Here is a 20303-nt window from a genome sequence, read left to right as displayed (position 1 = left end):
TTTCCCCTTCCTCCATCTCACCTCTCCCTTCCCCTCCCCACCCTCTCTCTCTCTCTTTCTCTCTCTTGAATAAATATATTTTTCATTTTCTTTTCAACATCCTCAATCTAAATTAGTTTCATACGCATCGCACAATCCGTTTTCGTTTTTCGTGTTGCCATTCGTTGTTGTTTATTTATTTCTCTCTTTCTCTCTCCCTCTCCCTCTCTCTTTCTCTCTCTTTCTCTCACTCTCTCTCACTCTCGTTTAATTTTTCATTCCACAAACTCACACACATACACAAACACGCAAATACACAAATATACACGCGCACACATACATTCTTTCTCATTCTCAATCTCACACAGACACCCCCTCTCTCTCTCTCTCTCTCTCTCTCTCTCTCTCTCTCTCTCTCTCTCTCTCTCTCTGTGTTGCTTTTTTTAGTCGGGAATCGGGAAGAGATAGAGCAGAACCAGGGTTGTTAGGAATGTTGCAAAAAGCATCGCGGACAAGACGCGGTCCTGAATCGTACGGGGTGAACCTGCGGCCGGCTCTTCGTTGCCTTTCTCAACTTCTTCTGGAAGAAGGAGAAGAGCGGAGACGAGACGTGCCAGAGCCTCGAGCCCGTACGCGTCCATGTAACCCACGTCCATGATTGCGTCCGCGTCCATTAACACCTCCTGCAACCAACAACGATACTACTCAGTCCCAACAAAATCTTTTTTGCTTTTCTTTTTATTGTTGCTGTCGTTTTTTTTTTTTTCCTATCTATATTACTTTTTTTCCCTTTTTTTATATTTTTTTTATTTTTAATTCTCTCTCTCTCTCTCTTTTTCTCTTTTTTTTTTTTTTTTTTTTTCTTTTTTTTACTAAACGTAGCCGCGCGCTCATCGAGAATAATCGCGCGAATTTTTCTTTAATTACTTGTAATCGTTATTGCTACGAGGACAAATCAAAAGAAGAAGTTTCTTGAGGTTAATCAGAAAAAATAAATATTCACCCTTGTTTTTGATCTGTTTTTTCTATTTTTCTATTTTATTTTTTTTTATTTTTCGTTATTTAATGTCTTCAACGAAATAGAGTATAGAGATGTATTCTTTTTTTTTTTAATCTTTATATATATATATAATATATATAAATTTATATATATATATATATAAATTTAACGATCGAAAAAGAAGTTAGATCGGAAAATCGTGAGAGAAGAGAACCTCGTCGACCAAGTGAAATGCCATTTTGGAAGGTTTAAAAATTTTATTTTGGCGAAAAGCAATGAGCGGCGACATAATAAAAGCAATTATCAAAAAAATCTATAGGCGCATGCATCTAAAGCTTCTTTCAATTCATCTGCGCGTTTTTTCTTTTTCTTTTTTGTTTTTTCTTTTTTCGTTCTTTTACTTAATTTCGTTTTCCCTTTTCTTTGCCTTTTTTCTCTTTTTTTTTCAGTCATTTTTTTTTGTGTAAATATGTATGTGTGTTGCATCCTTAAGAAATGCTTTCTTTTTTTCGTCTGCCTTTCTCTCTCTCTCTCTCTTTCTCTCTGATTGTTGATTTTTAATCTCTCTCTCTCTCTCTCTCTCTCTTTCCCTTCCCCCCTCTCTCTCTCTCACTCTTTCCTTCTCTCTTCTTTTTTTTTAAGCTGCCCGCGGCTACATTGGGGACTGACTAGTAGAGTTGTTGGAAGTACCATCTAATATCAAAACGACTGACGTGTGGCCGTTTAAGCATTAGTATACAAATATTACGTCAAACATTATAATTAAATAAATATTTTTTTATAGAAACGCAAGCATCGCTTTTGTTTTTTCTTTCATTTTTTTTTTTCGATCACTCTACGATCACGTAAAACGTAGTAAATATAATGTACATATATTTATATATATATATATATATATATATATGTATGTATGTGTATATGTACATTAAATTCTAAACATTTCATTCAATGATCGAGCTAACTCCGTATCTCTTTTCCTGACTCTGACAACACACCGTTCACCATATCGCGTCGTGCAAAAAAGTTTTATATATAAATAGAGAAAAGACGAGATCGATTAATTTTTGATATATGTACATTTGTATACATGTATGTATGTATGTATGTATGTATGTATGTATGTATTTTTGTACAGGCTGTATATAAATTTGTTTGTTCGTTAATACTTTCCCGAAAAAAAAATAAAAAAGAAATAAAAAGAAAGAACTTATTAGAAAATTTCTCTTTACAATTTATATACACCCTGTAAACATATATATATATATATATATATATATATATATATATATTTCACGAATAATTAAATAAATAATTCATGCAAAAAGGAACTACTCGATCGATCATGAAGAATAGTATTTGGATAAGTTCTTAAATAATGTTTAGAAATTTGTATTATATATATATATATATATATATATATATATATATATATATATATATATAAAAGAAAATAAATAAGCTTAACAAATCTCGCGTGTTCTTACCTCATCAACGCCTATTTTCCGACAGGCCTCCAAGAAATTGTCAACGTTACGTCTGCATCTTGCCATTGTGAGCTTAGGCTATGTAAAAAAAAAAGAAAAAAAAGATATATCATTGTCCTGTTGTCAGGGTCGATAAAATTACGACTACGATAACAATGACCAAAAAACAAAAGGGAAAAAAAGATAAAAAAAAAAAAAGAAAAAAAAAATAATAATAATAAAAAGAGAAAAAAAGTCGGACAATCCTTGTAATATCATGCGGCATTTCTTTTTTCTTTTTTTAATTTTTTTTAAATTGTCATTAATTGTCTGGATGGAAAACTTACTACGGCAGGCGATGGGACATGTATGCTTGCTACCGATCGTGGCCTTACGTGATTCGCCAAGTGACAAAGTACGACGCCATCGGTCAATGCTGGCGCCAGATCTTCCGGTAAAGCCATTTTCAGTCTCGTTTCTATATGCTGTATCATAATTCAACGAACGAACAATGCGAATGCCTCATTAGAAATCTGCCGTACAATACTCAAGACTTACATATTATATTATTCAACCTAAATGCATTGAAAAAGAAAAAAGTGAAGATGAAACAAAAAAAAAAAAAAAAAAAAAAAGAAAAAAAAGAATTCTCGACGATTTCAACCAATCGAACGAATTACGGAGATAATGCAAGAGTGACTAATAATGACTTTATTATTATTATTATTATTATTATTATTATTTTTATTATTATTATTATTATTAAGTACCCAGGAAAAATGGTACATTTCGAGGGAATATTGTGAAATAGGTATTCGACACTCACGTTCCTGAGTTGTTCGATCAAATCGGCTTCCTCTTTGGCACGTTCGAACTCCCTCCTCATTGTGAACGAGTACTTCTCCGGCAAATTGCTATTCCACGTAACGGATCTCGACGATTTAGGACTCCCGCCATTTCTGCTTGGACTTTTGTTACCTGATTATCGAGAAAAAAAAAAAAAAAAAAAGAAAAAAAAAAGAAACAAATAAAATAAAAGGGAGGAAAAGAAAGAAGAAAAAAACGTGAATGAAAACAAAAACAAAAAATATATTGAGAAGAAAGAAAGAAAGAAAGAAAGAAAGAAAGATAAGAATAAAAGAAATTAAAAGACATTTCAATGTAATATTTGTTAATTTTTTATCATAGATATAAATGATTTCATTTAATCATTATAAAGGGATATTCATTTTAGATATTATAATTTAAATTTGCTTTATTATTATAAATAATTCTCACCTTCGACATAGCCAACAGCCGTTTTGACTAATCTCGGTGTATGCCCAGGACTTGTATTATTCGACATTATACTGCTCGACGTTTTTATAGGCGAATTTGGCTTTTTGTAAGGCTGCTCGTGATACTTTCCGTTTTTATTATTGTACTCGTTATTGCTTCCATTGATGATGGGCGTATTTTGATAATTTATCCTCGAGGGCGTGACCTTTTGCACCGGCCTCTTCGTAGCATTTTCCTCGTTGAATATTTGCTTGCCTGTAAGGGCAATGACCTCCTTGGATCCATTCGAGTCAGTCTCGTTGTTCTGCGATTCGTTGCCCGGAGGTGTCACCTGTTCCCTTGGTCTGTAAACACTTGGGCCCTCGTTGGCCCTTTGTTGCCTCAATGCTTCCTTGTATTCCCTGAAAATTCAAACGTGCAATTCTTTCAGACAATATAAGCGGCGTGACGTACGATTAAAAAAAAAAAAAAAAAAAAAAAAAAAAGAGATACAGAAAAGAAGAAGAAGAAAGAAAAAAGGGAAAATAGTAAAAAGAAAAAAGAAAAAGAAAAGGAAGGAAAAGAAAAAAAAACTATTATGCAGAATTTACTTTCCTTAATTAAATATTAAAAAAAAGAAACAAAAAAAAGAAGAAAAAAAAACAATCGCAACGCACAATCTCATAAAGTCAATCGGGGATGAGGATTAACTCAAATCTCACGAGATTCTATTGAAAAGTATGAAAATGATAAGATGAGCTAAGATGACGTGGTGTTAGAGAACGAAGGAAAGAGGAAGAAGAAAAAAAGAAATAGAAAGAAAGTTAGAACGAAAGAGAGAGAGAGAGAGAGAGAGAGATTACCTGTACGTTTGAATGTGATTTAACGGCCTCTTATCATCCCCATTCAACAGCGACGTTGAATTGCTCGTTGTCTGAATTGGTTGCACCGACTGAGTCGTTGAAATTGGTTGAGACTGGTTCGTATGGGTCGTTTCCAAGGGACTAAAAAAGAGGAGCCACGCACGATAATGCACATGCAGCAGGCAAAAAAAAACAAACAAACAAACAAACAAACAAAGAAGTCATCTCAGTATAGATATACTTAGAGAGATATAGATGATAATATGACGGGGGTAGGGGAAGAGGAATATGGACTAGCGATGATAGAGATATACATAGAGATGACGAAAGATAGAGTTAGACAAGAAAAAAAAAAAAAAAACAGGGGAGTGGGTGGAGAGGAGTGATTGGGGAGGGCGATAAAAATAATTACAAATTACGTTCAAGCAATGTCTTAATTAGATAAAAAATAATGTCGGATAGTTCGATTGGAAAAAATTTCAATTATCACAAATCCAATGACAAAGAAAGAAAGAAAGAAAGGAAAACAAAATTATTATCCATTCACTTTGGTTTTATCCGACATCAAATTGACCGATCATAAAATTCATGGGAATAAGAAAATTGAAAACTTACCCCGGTGGCGTGATAGACGTATGATGAAGGCCAGAGGTCATCGGTCTTCTTATGTCCGCGCCATTCTCGGAAGTGCTCCTCTCCAATCTCCTCTTCTCCAACTGATCGTGAAGTATCATGGCCTGCACGGGAGAAAAAGATACATATATATATATATATATGTATAGATAAACAAAGACAGACGGAGAGAAAGAGATAAAGAGAGAGAGAGAGAGAGAGAGAGAGAGAAAGACGAAGATAGATAGAGAAAGAAAGAGAGAGAGAGAGAGAGAAAGAGAGAGAGAGAGAGAGAAAGAGAGAGAGAGAGAGAGAGAGAGAGAAAGAGAGAGAGAGAGAGCTCGAATCCATTGAAGATTATGCCAAGTAGTTATTAAAATTTTATCATCAGCGATTTCAACGTGTCGCTTTGCTATTACTTTAGACGTTAGCGCCGCTAAATCACTTTTTAAAAGATGACGCTGTAGACCAGGTCAAGGTCATTCAAATCGAAGCTTGAACAAGAGCCAACGCGAGAGAGAAAGAAAGAAAGAGAGGGAGAAAGAAAGAGGGAGAGAGAGAGAGTAATTCGAGTTTGATATAATCGTCGAGACTTCAAGTGGGATCTACTCGATCATGCTAAATATAGAAGACCAAGTCATTCTTTAGTATTCGAGAAGAGCAGCACGTCTATTCCCCGTTGCATAATACGTATACGGTTCTTTTTACGAAAAATCGAAGCACGTAAAAGAAATCGAAGAGAAAAGGAGCTTTATTTTCTACTCTTTACAAGATAGGATTACTAAAAATTTTCCGATAACGCGATACGATGTATAAAAAGAAAGAAAGAGAGAGAGAGAAAGAGAGACAGAGAAATAAAGAAAGAAACATGACGGATATGATAAAAATAATAAAAATGATAACGTATCACGAAGTAGATAGATATCTATCGAGTTAATTTTAAATCTGACTCTTTAAATTTGAATCTCTATCTTGATTGAAAAAAAAAAAAAATATATATATATATATATATATATATATATATATATATATATATATAAATCATTTGCACCACATTGAATCGTTTCTTTTTTCCTTTCCCTTCTCTCTTTATGATATAATTCAACGTTAACAAATTTATCTAAAATCTTGTCAGAGGAAAAAAAAAAAGAAAAAGAAAAAAGAAAATAATAAATCGATATTATCATATGATTAACGATTGAAAAGCTTCGGGTATATATTTAATAAGGTGTTTAAAATAACCATGACATTCTTCAAACCCACCCACCTTGCCCAGCTCGTCCTCCAAGGACGTATGTTCACCCGGTGAAATCGTGCTCGGTGTAGACGTGCCACTGCAGGATCCATTTATTCCGGTTTCGTGTGGCAACGTTATGGAAAGCGGTGAACACTCTTGACGCCATAAACCCCGTACCTCACCGTCGTGCACCTGCATTCAAAAAGGCGACGTCCACCAAGAGAGGTAAAAAGGGTAAATCATTAATTGAACGTCTATTGAAGAAAAAAAAAAAAAAAAAAAAAAGAAAAGAAAGATAGACGTCCACGTTCATCCAAATCATCGACAAATTTTTATTTCGTCCAATCACATTCGCTACATCATAATTATCGTAATTCAATTTGATTTAATGCCACTTTCATCGGCCAATTTAGAAATATTTATTTACGTTTTCACGACGCACGATGAAATTTCTTATGAATAATTGTAAGCAACTAGCTTGGCAAATAATTAATTCCATAAAAGAAAAAGTAAGTAAAATACGATGAAATGATATAAATTGATTTTTAATATTCCCTTTAAAATAGAAATTCAAGCGAACGTTGTAGAATGTATAAAGTCCTTGCTGCCGCGTTTGAATTGCATTATTGCAACGATTTGCATTTAGAGTAACGGAGTTAATTTCAGATTGGCTTCTGAAATAAATTATTATTTTTTTATTCGATGGTCAAAAAAAATTTGATCATTTAATGAAATTAAATAAGTGCTCGACTTATTAAAAAAAAAAAAAAAAAAAAAAAAAAAAGTGCAGTTAATCGATTTGACTTGTGAACGGTTCAATTAACCCTCTATAACAATCGTACATGTGCATTTGTATTTCTTTTTAATTTCTTTTTATTTTTTTCGTTTTCATTTTTTCTTATTTCGAAAATTATTTATCCATTCGCCAGAAAATCTATTACCATTTTCATAGAAATATTAAAATATTATTAATATCTTTTATTCCAATTTATTGGCCAATTCGAAAAATATAATTATAGTAAACTTGCGATTATAAGAATATAATAGAATATAGTATTAGTATTATATTGGTTTGACCCCGATTTTCAATGAATACGATAAATAATACTAATGTTGTTTATTTACATATAAAATAGCAACAATTTCAACAATTATTTATCCAGCCAATCTGAATAATATAACTAACAAAATAACAATATGTTTTACGTTAATATATAATTTGTTGTTTAGGCATGAAAAAAAAAAAAGAAAAAGAAAAAGAAAAAATTGGCTTATAGATGTGACTACAAAAAACTTTTTTTTTTATATGTATTATATATATAATACATAATATATACAACATATATAATTTACATACACACACACATATACATACTATATACATATCTATATATAGATATGTATGTATGTATACATTAAACCATACTTTCAAACATGATCATACTTAACAAAATCACTACATATGAAAAAACTGTTTTAATAAAAATTTCACAATATATATATATATATATATATATATATATATATATATATATATATATATACACACATGTTTGAAATTTTTCTATCATTCCTCGATAATAGTACCGAATAAAAACCAACGAATGAGTGTACAAAGTAATCGAAAAGAAAATGGAATGGCCAACAAAATTACAAGGAAACTAACCGCGCTATGAATTTCTTGGGACCAACGTTTGTCGACCCCATCGCTCGTACTGTAACCACTGTCAACGTTATGGCGCCTATGAGATCTGGTGTCTAAGGTTGCATGACCCCGAGCATCCAACGGTCCTCTTCTTGCACGTCCTCCTCTCGCCCTCTCGTGCTTCGCCGCCTGCCTCTCCAAGTACTTGAAGATGTGCGTTCGCCCGCGAATGCATAACTGAAGCAATTCATAAACCCCATGCTCTCTCTTTCTCTCTCTCTCTCTCTCTCTTTTACTTGATACATACATATTTAAGAAGCATGCATTTTTTTGTCTTTTATAAATAAATAATTACACGAATAAAAATCAAAAGTTATATAGTTATATAGTTTTTTATTTATTTATTTATTTTTTTTTTTCAACATCACGACAATTATCGCACAATTTTTCTATGAATTTCTTTTAAAAGCACTAAGAATAGTTCAAAAAAATAACGTAAAACAATATATATACATGTATGTATATATATTGTATTTTATATTTATTTTACTGTTTATATATACAAATATATATACACACATTCAGCATATATATATATATATATATTTTTATATTTATATTTATATATACTGAGTTTATAGTAAAATTATATACCGTATAACAAGGCTTGTTACAATGATTTCCGATTTGTAAAATCATCTAAAAACTTTTGGCCCACTCTATACTATTTATATAATTATTTTTTTACAATATATATTTGTTTCTTTTCAATCAAAAGAGATGAAATATGTATATGGTAATTGAAACAATTTTGTCGTATAGATATCTATGACTTGGAAATTAAATGTAAAAATAAAAATGAAAAAATTACGTTTATTAAAAAAAAAAAAAAAAAAAAAAAAAAAAAAAAAAAGAAAAAAAAAGCACACAAAACAGAAATAAAAAGAAAAAAAAAATAAAAGAAAATAAAGGAAGAAAAGTGTTTTCAAATTAGGAGATATTTCTGTGTATGTGCGTGTGTGTGTGTGTGTGTCTAAGTGAGTAATAGAAATTAATATCGATAATGTTACCAATGTTTATATGCTCACCGAAGCAGGCGGCGAGGTCAGAGGATTATCGGAGAGCTTAAAATCTACCAAGCTTTTCATCTTTCTCATTTCGTTTGGAAGCACAGATATCCGGTTACCACTAATATCCAGCTTCACGAGCCTCAGGTACGTAAGTTCTGCATGGAAAAGTCTCATTAGAGACATTATAAGTATAACGAACGACCTACGATCATTTTACAAGCCATGACTATCATACGATTCTATCAATTAACTTAAGTAATTAACCGGTAAAACATCGTTTTACTTAACAAAATGAAAAGTGTTCTCATGTGAAATTATTATTATGCATCAGATGTAAAACAATTTTTCTTTCCCCTTCTCTCTCTCTCTCTCTCTCTCTCTCTCTCTCTCTCTCTCTCTCTCTGTCTGTCTTTGTGTGCATGTAAATGTGCATTATACGATAATCGTAAATAACCTCGTTCATATGATCTCATAAATGTGCAACTTTTTAATAACGATTCTTTTTTTTTTTTCTTTTTTTATGCAAAACACCAAGAATTCAATTTTGTATGCAAAAACATTTCAAGTTCCAAGAGTAAAATTGTCTTCAATATTGATAAAACTCGATGCGATAAATATTTAATTCAAAAAAAAAAAAAAAAAAAAAAAGAAAAAGAAAAAGAAAAAAAAACCACGACACACGTATAGAGACAGAGAGGGGGGGGGGAGAGATGCAAAAATAAAACAAAAACAATTAATCCGAAATAAAATTATATCCATTGATAAATATATTATTATTCGCAGGGGGGAAAAAAAGAAGAAGGGAAGAAAGAAATTGTTTTTCTTTTTCTTTTTTTTTCCTGAGCACTTGTATCAGATAGAATATAAGAATTTTTAATATCGAAATGAGAAGAAGGCTGGAGGAGGAGGAGGAGGGGGAAGGGTTATTCGTCCTACCTATAGGCAGGTGCACCAACAAGTTGCTCCTCAGGTCTAAGGATCTGAGTCGTGCAAGGTCACCTATACGAGGTGGAAGTGTCGCGATTTCATTGCAACCTGCATCCAGTTCTGCAAGAGCCGACATCCTCCCCAATTCATCTGGCAGGGATGCTAATCTGTTGTGTGCGACCAATAACGTCTGAAGAGGTAGCCTACAGATTTCTCGAGGTAGTGACGTCAATTGATTTCGACTGTGAACAGAATCAAAGGAACAAAAAAATAAAAATAAATAAATAAATAAATAAATAAATAAATAAATAAATAAAAATAAAATGTAAGTAGAAGGATAAAGTATAGATACGTATTCAATTTTTTTTTTTAATTTTAAATATTTCTAATCGATTCTAAATATTAATTTATTTTTCTTCTTACAAAATTTTCTTAAGCTCTTCTTCTGATCAATTGATTAATTAATTAATTCATTTATTTATTTATTTATTTATTTATTTATTTATCAAATCGTGAAACTGCAAGCTAAAAAAGTAACTCGGAAAGGTATTATTGACTTCTTTTTTCTTTTTTTTTCTTCAAAAATATGATTGGCAGTATTATTGTCAATTATGATAAGGGAGGTTTTAATAATGTTTTACTAAAGGAAATGAAAAGAAAAAATAGGAGGTATCCTCCTAACCGTGGGAGAAAGTTTTTATATAGGGGGGGAAAAAAAAGAAAGAAACAAAAAAAAGGAAAGAAAAATAATAATACAAAGAAGAAAACAAATTCCAACCTAAGATCGAGGTAGTTTAATGACTGAAGCATCACGACAGTTTCCGGTATGATTCTTATGGCATTGTGGTAAAGATGTAGTTTCTCGAGGAAAGGAAATTCCGTGACCTCTTCTGGCAGCTCGACAAAGCGATTCTTCGAAAGATCTGCAAATGAAGAAAGAAAAAAAAAAAAAAAAATAAAATAAAAATAAATAAGAATTAGAAACAAACGTTAATAATGAAATATTTTTATATAAAAAATTTATCTTCTTAGATATTTAAGAAGAAAACGCATTAAAATTATTCGTTCGATGTTATATAACATCTTCGCTGAAAACGTTTATCATCATTAATTTCACACATAAATAATAAATATCAATTTCTCTTTCTAACGTAATCAGACGACATAATGATCGTCTGATTGTTAATTCATTGAATATAGTAGGATGACTATTTAGATAAATTTCTAATGATCATTGATTTGTATTAAAAATTTATCGCGAAGATAAATGTAAGAATGAAAATGATAATTTTTCGATTCAATCATTTATAACAAATAATTTTCAACGAATAATTTTCATAATTGATTTTACGTATGGACGCAATAAAAAAAATCTCCTTCAATTTATCTTTCTAAAATATTATACACGTACGACAAAGTCATTGGTATAATAGGATGAACATACGATGAGAAAGAATTTTTTTTTTTTTTTTTTTAAATAATTATTGATCATTAATAATTATTGATCATTAAGCGATTACTTTTCAAATCAATTATTTATAAAAAATAATTTTCAGAATTCATATAACGTTGATAAAACAAATAATCCTTTCAATTTCTCTTTCTAAGAACATAATACGTTCGGTAAAGTCATCGTTATAGTAGGGTGAACGTACGATAAGGACGAAGGAAGACGCAAGAGGTAGTTTATTGATCAGAAAGTTAGAAGTCCGAAGTTGGGAACAGGCTTGCAGGAGAAACAGCAGCGACGGCAATAGCACCAACCACCCTTATCCTTTTTCGAAAGCTACGCGGGGTTGTTGCTCGGGACGCACGTGACTTTCTCTCTCTCTCTCTCTCTCTCTCTCTCTCTCTCTCTCTCTCTCTCTCTCTCTCTCTCTCTCTCTCTCTCTCTCTCTCTCATTGTGCCCCATTCATCAGAGAGACGACGATTCTTCTTAGAAAAGTAGAAAAGGACCAACCCCCAAGCAAGGCGAGAGCAAGCGAGCAAGTAGGCAGGCAGGCAGGCAGGCAGCTAGCGCTCTTTTACAACAGAGCTGTTGCCACGGGAGACATATCGGTACCTTATTAAGCCACTACCAACCTTACCGGTTCCTTAACAGAAGAGAAGAAAGCCCCTTCCATCCCCACCCCCGTTCCTATCCCCATCCTCATCCCCTTCTCCTTTCCCCTCTATTCCTCGTTGATCGACTCGTTTCGATAAAGCCCCTCTCGACACATTCATTTATACCTCGTTCTACGTTTCGCCCGTACTTTTATCACAATAAACTTATAAAATCGTGTTTTATATTTTACATAAATTATTTAAAAATATATTAAAAGCATCACGAGTATCGATGATGATACATATTTATTCTCGATGACGTTTGACATCTCGAACGGCATGATAATCGTAAGAATCCTTTTTGTTTCTCTCTTTTATTTTATTTATTTGTTTATTTATTTTTCTTTTCCTTTTTCTTTTTTTCTTTTTATTTTATTTTCCTCGTAAAAGTTGGAGAAGAACAAAAAATGCGAATAAAAAAAAGAAAGAGAAAGAGAGAGAGAGAGAGAGAGAGAGAGAGAGAAGCCGTTTAATACTTAAAAATAATTCGTATTAAATCATTACGAGTTATCAAATCTTTCAGAGCGTAATTTTGTGTATATTAGATGCACGCGCGTTTATCTGCTGTACATCGGACTACTGAAAATCGGACAAAGAATAATCCTTTTGCTGTCACGTTCGTACGATATGCCCGTCTCTTTTTGGATCGTTTAATTACAGTGAAACGTGCCATGACTGAGAGATAAAATTCTTTTTTCCTATTCCCTCATCCTCATCCTCCACCTCCATCTCTTCCTTCTCCTTCTTCCTCCACTTTATCCGACACTGAACAACTACGACCTTCTACCCTCCCATCCCTCCCCTCCAAATTTACGAGGATTTTGTTAGAAAGTGTTAGAACAAATTTTCTATAGACAATTATTTTTCGAGATGAATTCTTTTCAATCGAAATATAATAATCAAAGATTTTAATTAACGATCGATCGAAAATCGAATATCGACTTGAATTATTCAATCGTCGATTGAATCGTTAATCGTTGTTTTTAATTGCATCGATCTAAAAAAAAAAAAAAAAAAAAAAAAACCCTGTTGAATAAATGTTCAAGGTCAAACGTCGAATCTTCGATACCACGAGTCTGACACGAACCAAATGGCAAAACGAGTTAAAGTGTAGATGATACGAATAACTTCGAGATGATACCGATCATTTAACAAACTTGATTTTCCGGTCTCGTGTTTTAATCCGACGACGAGTTATAGGCATTCTAAGAAAAACAAATTAAGAAAAACAAATGTATGAGTAATGATATCTAATTCACGATTGGTATATAGTATGTATGTACAACTGTCGAGACATATAAAAGATCATCTTGGAAATGTTTAACGAAAGATAAAATGTATCGCTGGCAAGGAAAATGAAAAAAAAAAAAAAAGAAAGATAAAAAGAAAGGAAAAAAAAGAGAGAGAGAAAAAATGTTCTATGTTCGAAGCGTTAGAAGTATTAGATGGGATTATAAATATACAGGATGTTCCAAGCGAATGGAACAAACTTTTGTTCTAGTTAAAAATTTTTCTAAATTATTTAAGACTGTCCGGAATTATTAATAAACGGTTAATAAAACGAATAATAACATAGAACATAAGTATATAAATATTTTTATGTAGATGATAAAGAAAAACTCCGTTCAAATGGTGCAATCAAAAATATGGACTTTCATTAAGGAAAACCATTGTGATTGCATTTTTTTGATGCATCGATGGAGAAAAAAATGTATAGTCATTTGCGTATTATAAAATGTCCAATGCCATTTAACTTTGACTTATGACATTTCTTTTTCTTTTTTTATTTTTATTTTCAACCCTTCAGGAGATTCCAGTTGCGTGGGACACCCTATATATATATATATATATATATATATATATATATATATATATATATTCCTTTGCCTTCCTCGTTCTCTTCAAATATTACTAAATTCGATGCAAGATCCAAATATCCGAAGATCCGGAAATTGGCAATCGCCGTGTCAACAGAGAGAGATACGTACTTACTTACCTACCTCACTTATATACCTAACCCAAGGATCTTCTTAACCCGAGGCAAATTTGGAAGACACTCTGGTTTTCCTTGCCTCAAAATAAAGAGATCATATAATAAGATCATCGTGATATAACCGAACGGAAAGTGGAAGGGAAATGGAAGGTAATGTAGTTACTTAGCCGATGAAGGAAAAAAAAAAAAAAAGAAAAAAAAGAAAGAAAAAGAAAAAGGAGAGAAAAGACTTACTGGCACGAGAAAAGGTCAAATCACAAAAATGAAAGAGATTCCAATGAAAGAAGATTTTCGATGATACAACAAATCTAATTCATTCAGGAAAAGCGAACTCATCCTTTTATCGGTCCACGAATGAGGATAAAAATTTTGCGAGTAAAGAAAAAATTAATAATAAAAAAAAAAAAGAAAAAAAGAATAACCCGCGCAAAATCTCGTCCAAGTAGTAAAGCAATTTGTTTCATTGATTTATTATGTATACGGTTAAGTATTCCTCAAGAGAATCGAGATCTTTGGTCTAGACTGATAAAAACTAGCTCGAGAAGTCTAGCCAGGAACTCTAAACGTGGAAAATCTTTAAGCTATCTAAAAGATCCGCCTAAGAGAGATATTCGATGGAATAAGAAAGTAGAGACGGGGGGGGGGGGGGATGTTTCTTAGCTTCTTTCTTTCTTCTACTTTTTTTTTTTTTTTTTTTTTTTTTTTTTTTTTATTAATTAATTAATTAACAAACGACATCGACGTCGTATTTTTATATTAATTCAAAAAAATCCATCTTATCGATCCAATTCTCAATGGATCGATGTGGAAATAAAGTTTAAACGATGTCAATGAGATCATGCGTTCGACGAAAATAAATCTCATAAAGGGACGACAATTCTTGTATTGTTTAAATGACGGGAAGATGGGCTAGAAGGGCCAAAGGACGTGGGGGCGAAAAGGTCGGGGAGGGGGAGGGGGAAATTGGAAGCATATAGAAATCAATGCTAACACAGAGAATCGATCGAATAATCATGGAGGGAAAAAGGGGCGTCGGCTAGTCTACGTTAGTTCGTTCGTTCGTTCGTTCGTTCAACGCACAAGATACGGATGGTTGAACCCCTTTGCAAAAAAGAAGTCTCCCCGATAAATATATATATATATATATATATATGTGCGTGCTAGCTCTCTCTCTCTCTCTCTCTCTATATATATATATGTATATATATGTGTACATATATATAAGTAGGAATACTTGAGCTTACTCGCTATTATTTCACCCAGGGTTCTTGGCAGTCCTGCAAAATTTCCACCCTCCGTCACAAGTCTATCCGCCATTTTGAAGACTCGAGAGAAGTCTACTACTTCGCGTTCTACTTCTCCTTTTACTTCTTCCTATACCACTTCGTTCTATCTATCTATCTATCTATCTATCTATCTATCTTTATCCCCCTTTTACAATGTTATCCTCTACTTGTCCCTCACGCACATTTTAACTCCGACGACAGCTCTTTCCTCACAACGACGCGGGGAAAGAGGAATGTAAATAATGCGACGGTCAAGAACGAAAAGCTTTTCTTTTTTTCCGACTTATCTTTTTCTTCTTTGTCTTTCAATTTCAAGAACGGGAGCAAGAGTTAAAGTTAGAGTGACAATGAGAGAACGAAAAATGTTTAAGGGAGAGCAAAAATGGGATAAAAAAAAAAAAGAAGAAGAAGAAGAAGAAGAAGAAGAAGAAAAAAAAGGAAGATCACGTTTGTTGCTCTCGATTTGTACAATCGATCTTAGGACGAGGATCTCTCTTTTTTCTTTTCTTTTTTTTCTTTCTTTTTTTTTCCTTCTTTTTTTTTTTTTTTGAGTAATCTATATTACGTTTTCATCGATTTTTTTTTCATCTGATCAAAAGTCTTATCTAATTGTTTTATATATATATATATTCACGTGAGTTTCGTTAATCTTCGAATAAATGTACATGTAAAAAAAAAATCGAATTCGATAAATACGTTCGCTGTAATAATATATACTTAACACCTAATAATAGATAATATCTATCTAAACAGACACACACACACACATGTATAAACGAAAGAAAATTATTCCCCTCCCCCCCTGATCCTCTCCAACAGAGACATACCCATCATACAACTTTCATACAATAAATTCATGCAACGAGGTATTAATGATCGAACGGGGATAGTCGATAAAAAATAAAAATCGGCAAAACTCCCGTCATTATTTAGATGCTTATGGTACAAAGAAGCATTTCCGGTAATAACGGTCAGCGAAAGTGCCGTTCTCCGTGAAGGCTGATAAAAATCGTTAGTTCGACCCTCAGCAACTTATTAAACTCTCGTAGTTCTATTCTCTCTCTCTCTCTCTCTCTCTCTCTTTCTATAATATAAGTAAGTACGTTAATCTAATAGATGTTCCAAGAAAGAGAAGGATAGAGAGAAAGAGAGAAGAGAGAGAGAAGTAGGGGGAGGGGTGGTGTCTCCTCATCGGTCGACGCACTGGTCGTACGCTTCAAGGACCAAGGTCGAGGTCCTGGCTGGCGCAAAGGATCGATACTATATACAGCAGACGCATATATACACGCATATACATACATCCATATATACATATATACATACTTATATATATAAATATACTAATACATGTATATATAATCGTGCGTGACAAGAGAATCAACTATGACATTACGTTTTCGAGGGATAGAGAAGGAGGGGAGAGGCTTTGGGGTCCCATGGGCGTGGCCGTTCCTTCTTGTCTACAGCAATAATGTATTTCTCCTTCGTCTACATTATTTTTCTTTCTTTCTTTCTTTCTTTCTTTCTTTCTTTCTTTCTTTCTTTCTTTCTCCAATTACCCACACACATACACGCACGATAATAAACGAACAAATGACTTTTGACTGTTCATCTTTATTTCCACGATTACTCTTATATTATTTTCAGATATCCTCGAACTTGTAATTATAGTCATCGGAAGTGGGAAAACTGAATTGACCAATGGAAATAAAGATATCGATATTGGTATCGCGTGCTCTCGAGAACAATCGAGATTGCTTGCAATTTATGGGTATGGCACGTATTTATGGTTTGTGCGTGTGTGTGCATATATATATATATATATATGTTTCTGGAATAATTTCAAGTTATCTTATGATATTTCCTATAGTTTATATTTTAGTATCAAATTGAAAAAAAAAAAAAAAGAAAGAAAAAGAAAAAAAAATAATAATAAGCCTAGATCAGTGAACAGATATAATGAAAATAATGAAATAAAGTGAATGTAAAACACGATTAGTCTCTAATTATTTCACTTTCCTTTTTCCTTTTTTCTTTTCATTTTTATTTTTTTTGTTTATTTTTCTTCTTTTTTATCTAATCAAGTCGCGCATCAACGCTCCTGTATATCACCGTGTTTTTTTTTCTTTTTCTTTTTCTTTTTTTTTTTTTTTTCATATCTTATATATCCTTCGTAAGGATAGAAAATTAATTTACCGAGTCGACTGGATCAAGATTCGCTAGTTAAAAAAGCGGAAGAGAAGAAGGAAGAGGAGGAGGAGGAGGAGGAAGAGGAGGAGGAGGAGGAGGAGGAGGTAGATGGAGAGGAGAAGGGAGCGAGATTAAGAGAGGAAGATTAATGGAAGGCCCGTTAAATACCATCGTGAGTAAAACCTCAGAATCTCTATTCTCGAAATATTCGTCTTCAACCGATCGTCCAGTCTCGAGTTTTTATTATCTAATGATTTTAATCTAAATTCAAATGCTTTCTAGATCAAGAAAGAAAGAAAGATAGAACGAAACAAAAGAAAGAAAGAGAGAGAAAGAGAAAGAAGGGGAGGTAGGGGGGAGGTTAAAGAACTTGTAAAATTTCTTCTCTCGTGCGTTGGAAATGTAAAAGTGGCCGTCGTAATTTCAACGATAATCCGACATGTTTGCTAAGAAAGAGAAAAAGAGAGAGAGAGAGAGAGAGAGAGATACTAAAAGCCAAGGCAGAAAGAAATAAATGTCCTGCCAGGATTACTTTAGCTTTTCTTACGTTCACTGGTAGATTCTACTGCTTACTATAAAGCTACGAGATCTCAACTCTTGCTAGCTTGCTTTCTTTTTTTCTCTCTTTCTCCCTCCCTCTCCCTTCCTCTCTCTCTCTCTTTTTCTTGCAAGTTAAGTCTGCCATCTAATTGCAAGTGTGACGATGCAAGAAAGAGAAAGAGAGAGAAACGTACCTGGCGATAATAGGCATAGGTAACTTTTTAAGGTCTTGTTTCGTCGCTTTGAATGCTAATACTAAACAACTCCTTTTCCTCTAATCTCTATCTTTATCTCTTTCTATCTCTTTTTATATCTTTCTATCTCTCTCTACTTCTTTCTTCTTTGTCTACGAAGAAGAAAGAACTGAAACTGGTATTCTTGCTTAAGAAAATCTAACAAAAAGTTACTTTTTCTTCCGCTACCAGAACAACAAAATTAAGTTCTCGAAATAGGACGTAAAGAAGGAACGCAGGTCATTTCACGGGGTCATGCGTCATGATTATTATCACAAATCTCTGATGTCCGAAGAACCCTTTTATTCTTTTCCCACGCGTGCGACGAGATCCAATTTTTTTCTTCATTTGCAAGAAATAACACGTCATCGGTTATTATATGTCACGACGAGGGTTTGAATCTCTCGAGATTTTTGATCGCTGGACGTGAACGGGGAGAGGCAAGAAAAAAAAAAGAAGAAGAAAAAAAAATGAATAAAATCACGTCCAATTTTCTTTTTTTTTCCTTTCGAATTTTAATCGCAACAAATTTTTTTCTTTTTTTACTTTTCGTCGTCTTTTTCTTTCATTTTCTTTTTTCTTCCTTTCTTTCTTCTTTTGATCGTCCTCGATGATCAGTAAAAAAGATGAAAGCAATTTATTTAATATGTGTGTGTGTGCGTGTGTGTGTGTGTATATGTATGTAAGACATATATCCATTATTTTATTCGACTATCATCATTTTGAGATCGATGATAGATAAATAGAAAAACAAAAAAAAACAAACAAACAAACAAACAAAAATCAATGAACGATTTTAATCCATCAGAATTGAAACCCCCAACTCATAGAATTTTCCATTCCCTAAACATTCTCATGATATCCCATAGGATACACAGGAATAATTTTATTCCGCAATTTCTCAATTGCGGTTTCATCTGTTAATTTAGATTACATATTCGATCGATAATGCAATAATTGTCATTGCCACTGGAGTATCGAGTGTTAGGAGCGGGCTGTTAAATCGGCCGTATCGATTTTTGAGTGAAGTAACAGAGACAGAAAATAGAGAGGAGAGAAAGAGATAGATAGATAAATAGAGAGAAAGAGAGAGAGAGAGAGAGAGAGAGAGAGAGAGAGAGAGAGAGAGAATATATAAGCGAAAGTAACGTAACGCATCGTTACAGATTCGTTACGCTTAGGTGAGTAAAAAAAAAAAAAAATGAAAAGAAAAATAAAAAGGAAAAAGAAAAAGAAGAAGAGAAAGAAACATACAAAGTATAAGATAGAAAAGAGAGAGATAGAGAGAAAAAGGGGGATGAAAATAGAGACACGAGTGAAAAAGAAGAGGGTAGGAGTTATAAGAGGCCACATAAGGGTTGCCTTCGAAACCGTGGAAACAGGAGGTCCGGGCCCGATCGATAACGTCCCCATGGCAAACATTGCCCCATAGGTTGGTTGAGGGTTGTGCTGTTAAACCCCCGCAAGGTGCATCACGCGTTGCTCTCCCTTCCTCTCTTTCTCTCACTCTCTCTCTCTCTTTCTCTGTCTGTCTGTCTCTGTCTTTCCTATCTACTTTCCTCGCCATGCGCACTAGCGCCCACCATGAATAGAAATAAAGAGGGATACCATTACATTACGTTATAGCTACGTATTCATTATATGTTCTATTGTATCTTAACTATCAATTAAATTTTTCTTTTTTCTTTTTTATTTATTTTTTATTTTTTATTTTTTATTCTTTTTTTGTTTCTTTTTTTTTTTTTTTTCTTTTTTTTTTTGTCCATCGATCGACATTATCTTGAAACTTCATCCCTTATTATATAGATATCATTCAATTGTTTTAAAAAATATTAATTTAACATACATATTTCTTCGTTGCGTATATATATATATATGTATGTATGTATGTATATGTATATGTA

The 20303-nt window shown here is 32.8% G+C and overlaps 1 protein-coding gene across 3 annotated transcripts in view; it reads right to left on the bottom strand.

Annotated features, from left to right (window-relative positions):
- Positions 1–20303, bottom strand: part of LOC124425389 (leucine-rich repeat and calponin homology domain-containing protein) — a 66077-nt gene that overhangs the window by 11294 nt on the left and 34480 nt on the right. For 2 of the 3 annotated variants that reach the window (XM_046965658.1, XM_046965659.1), the window contains 12 exons: positions 10832–10976; positions 10063–10295; positions 9145–9281; positions 8078–8293; positions 6442–6603; positions 5178–5299; positions 4563–4703; positions 3721–4121; positions 3269–3420; positions 2790–2927; positions 2464–2541; positions 361–662 (listed from right to left, as the gene is read on the bottom strand). In XM_046965658.1, the coding sequence (XP_046821614.1) occupies positions 423–662; positions 2464–2541; positions 2790–2927; positions 3269–3420; positions 3721–4121; positions 4563–4703; positions 5178–5299; positions 6442–6603; positions 8078–8293; positions 9145–9281; positions 10063–10295; positions 10832–10976 (2165 nt within the window). In that variant the 3' untranslated portion in view covers positions 361–422. Of the gene's footprint in view, positions 1–360; positions 663–2463; positions 2542–2789; positions 2928–3268; positions 3421–3720; positions 4122–4562; positions 4704–5177; positions 5300–6441; positions 6604–8077; positions 8294–9144; positions 9282–10062; positions 10296–10831; positions 10977–20303 lie in introns of those variants that run through there. The other variant, XM_046965660.1, reaches the window with a different exon arrangement.

The sequence above is a fragment of the Vespa crabro genome, chromosome 7 (genome assembly GCF_910589235.1).
Source record: "Vespa crabro chromosome 7, iyVesCrab1.2, whole genome shotgun sequence".
Lineage (NCBI taxonomy): Eukaryota > Metazoa > Arthropoda > Insecta > Hymenoptera > Vespidae > Vespa > Vespa crabro.
Note: the sequence above shows the minus strand (reverse complement) of the source record. Positions and strands in the feature narration are given on the sequence as shown.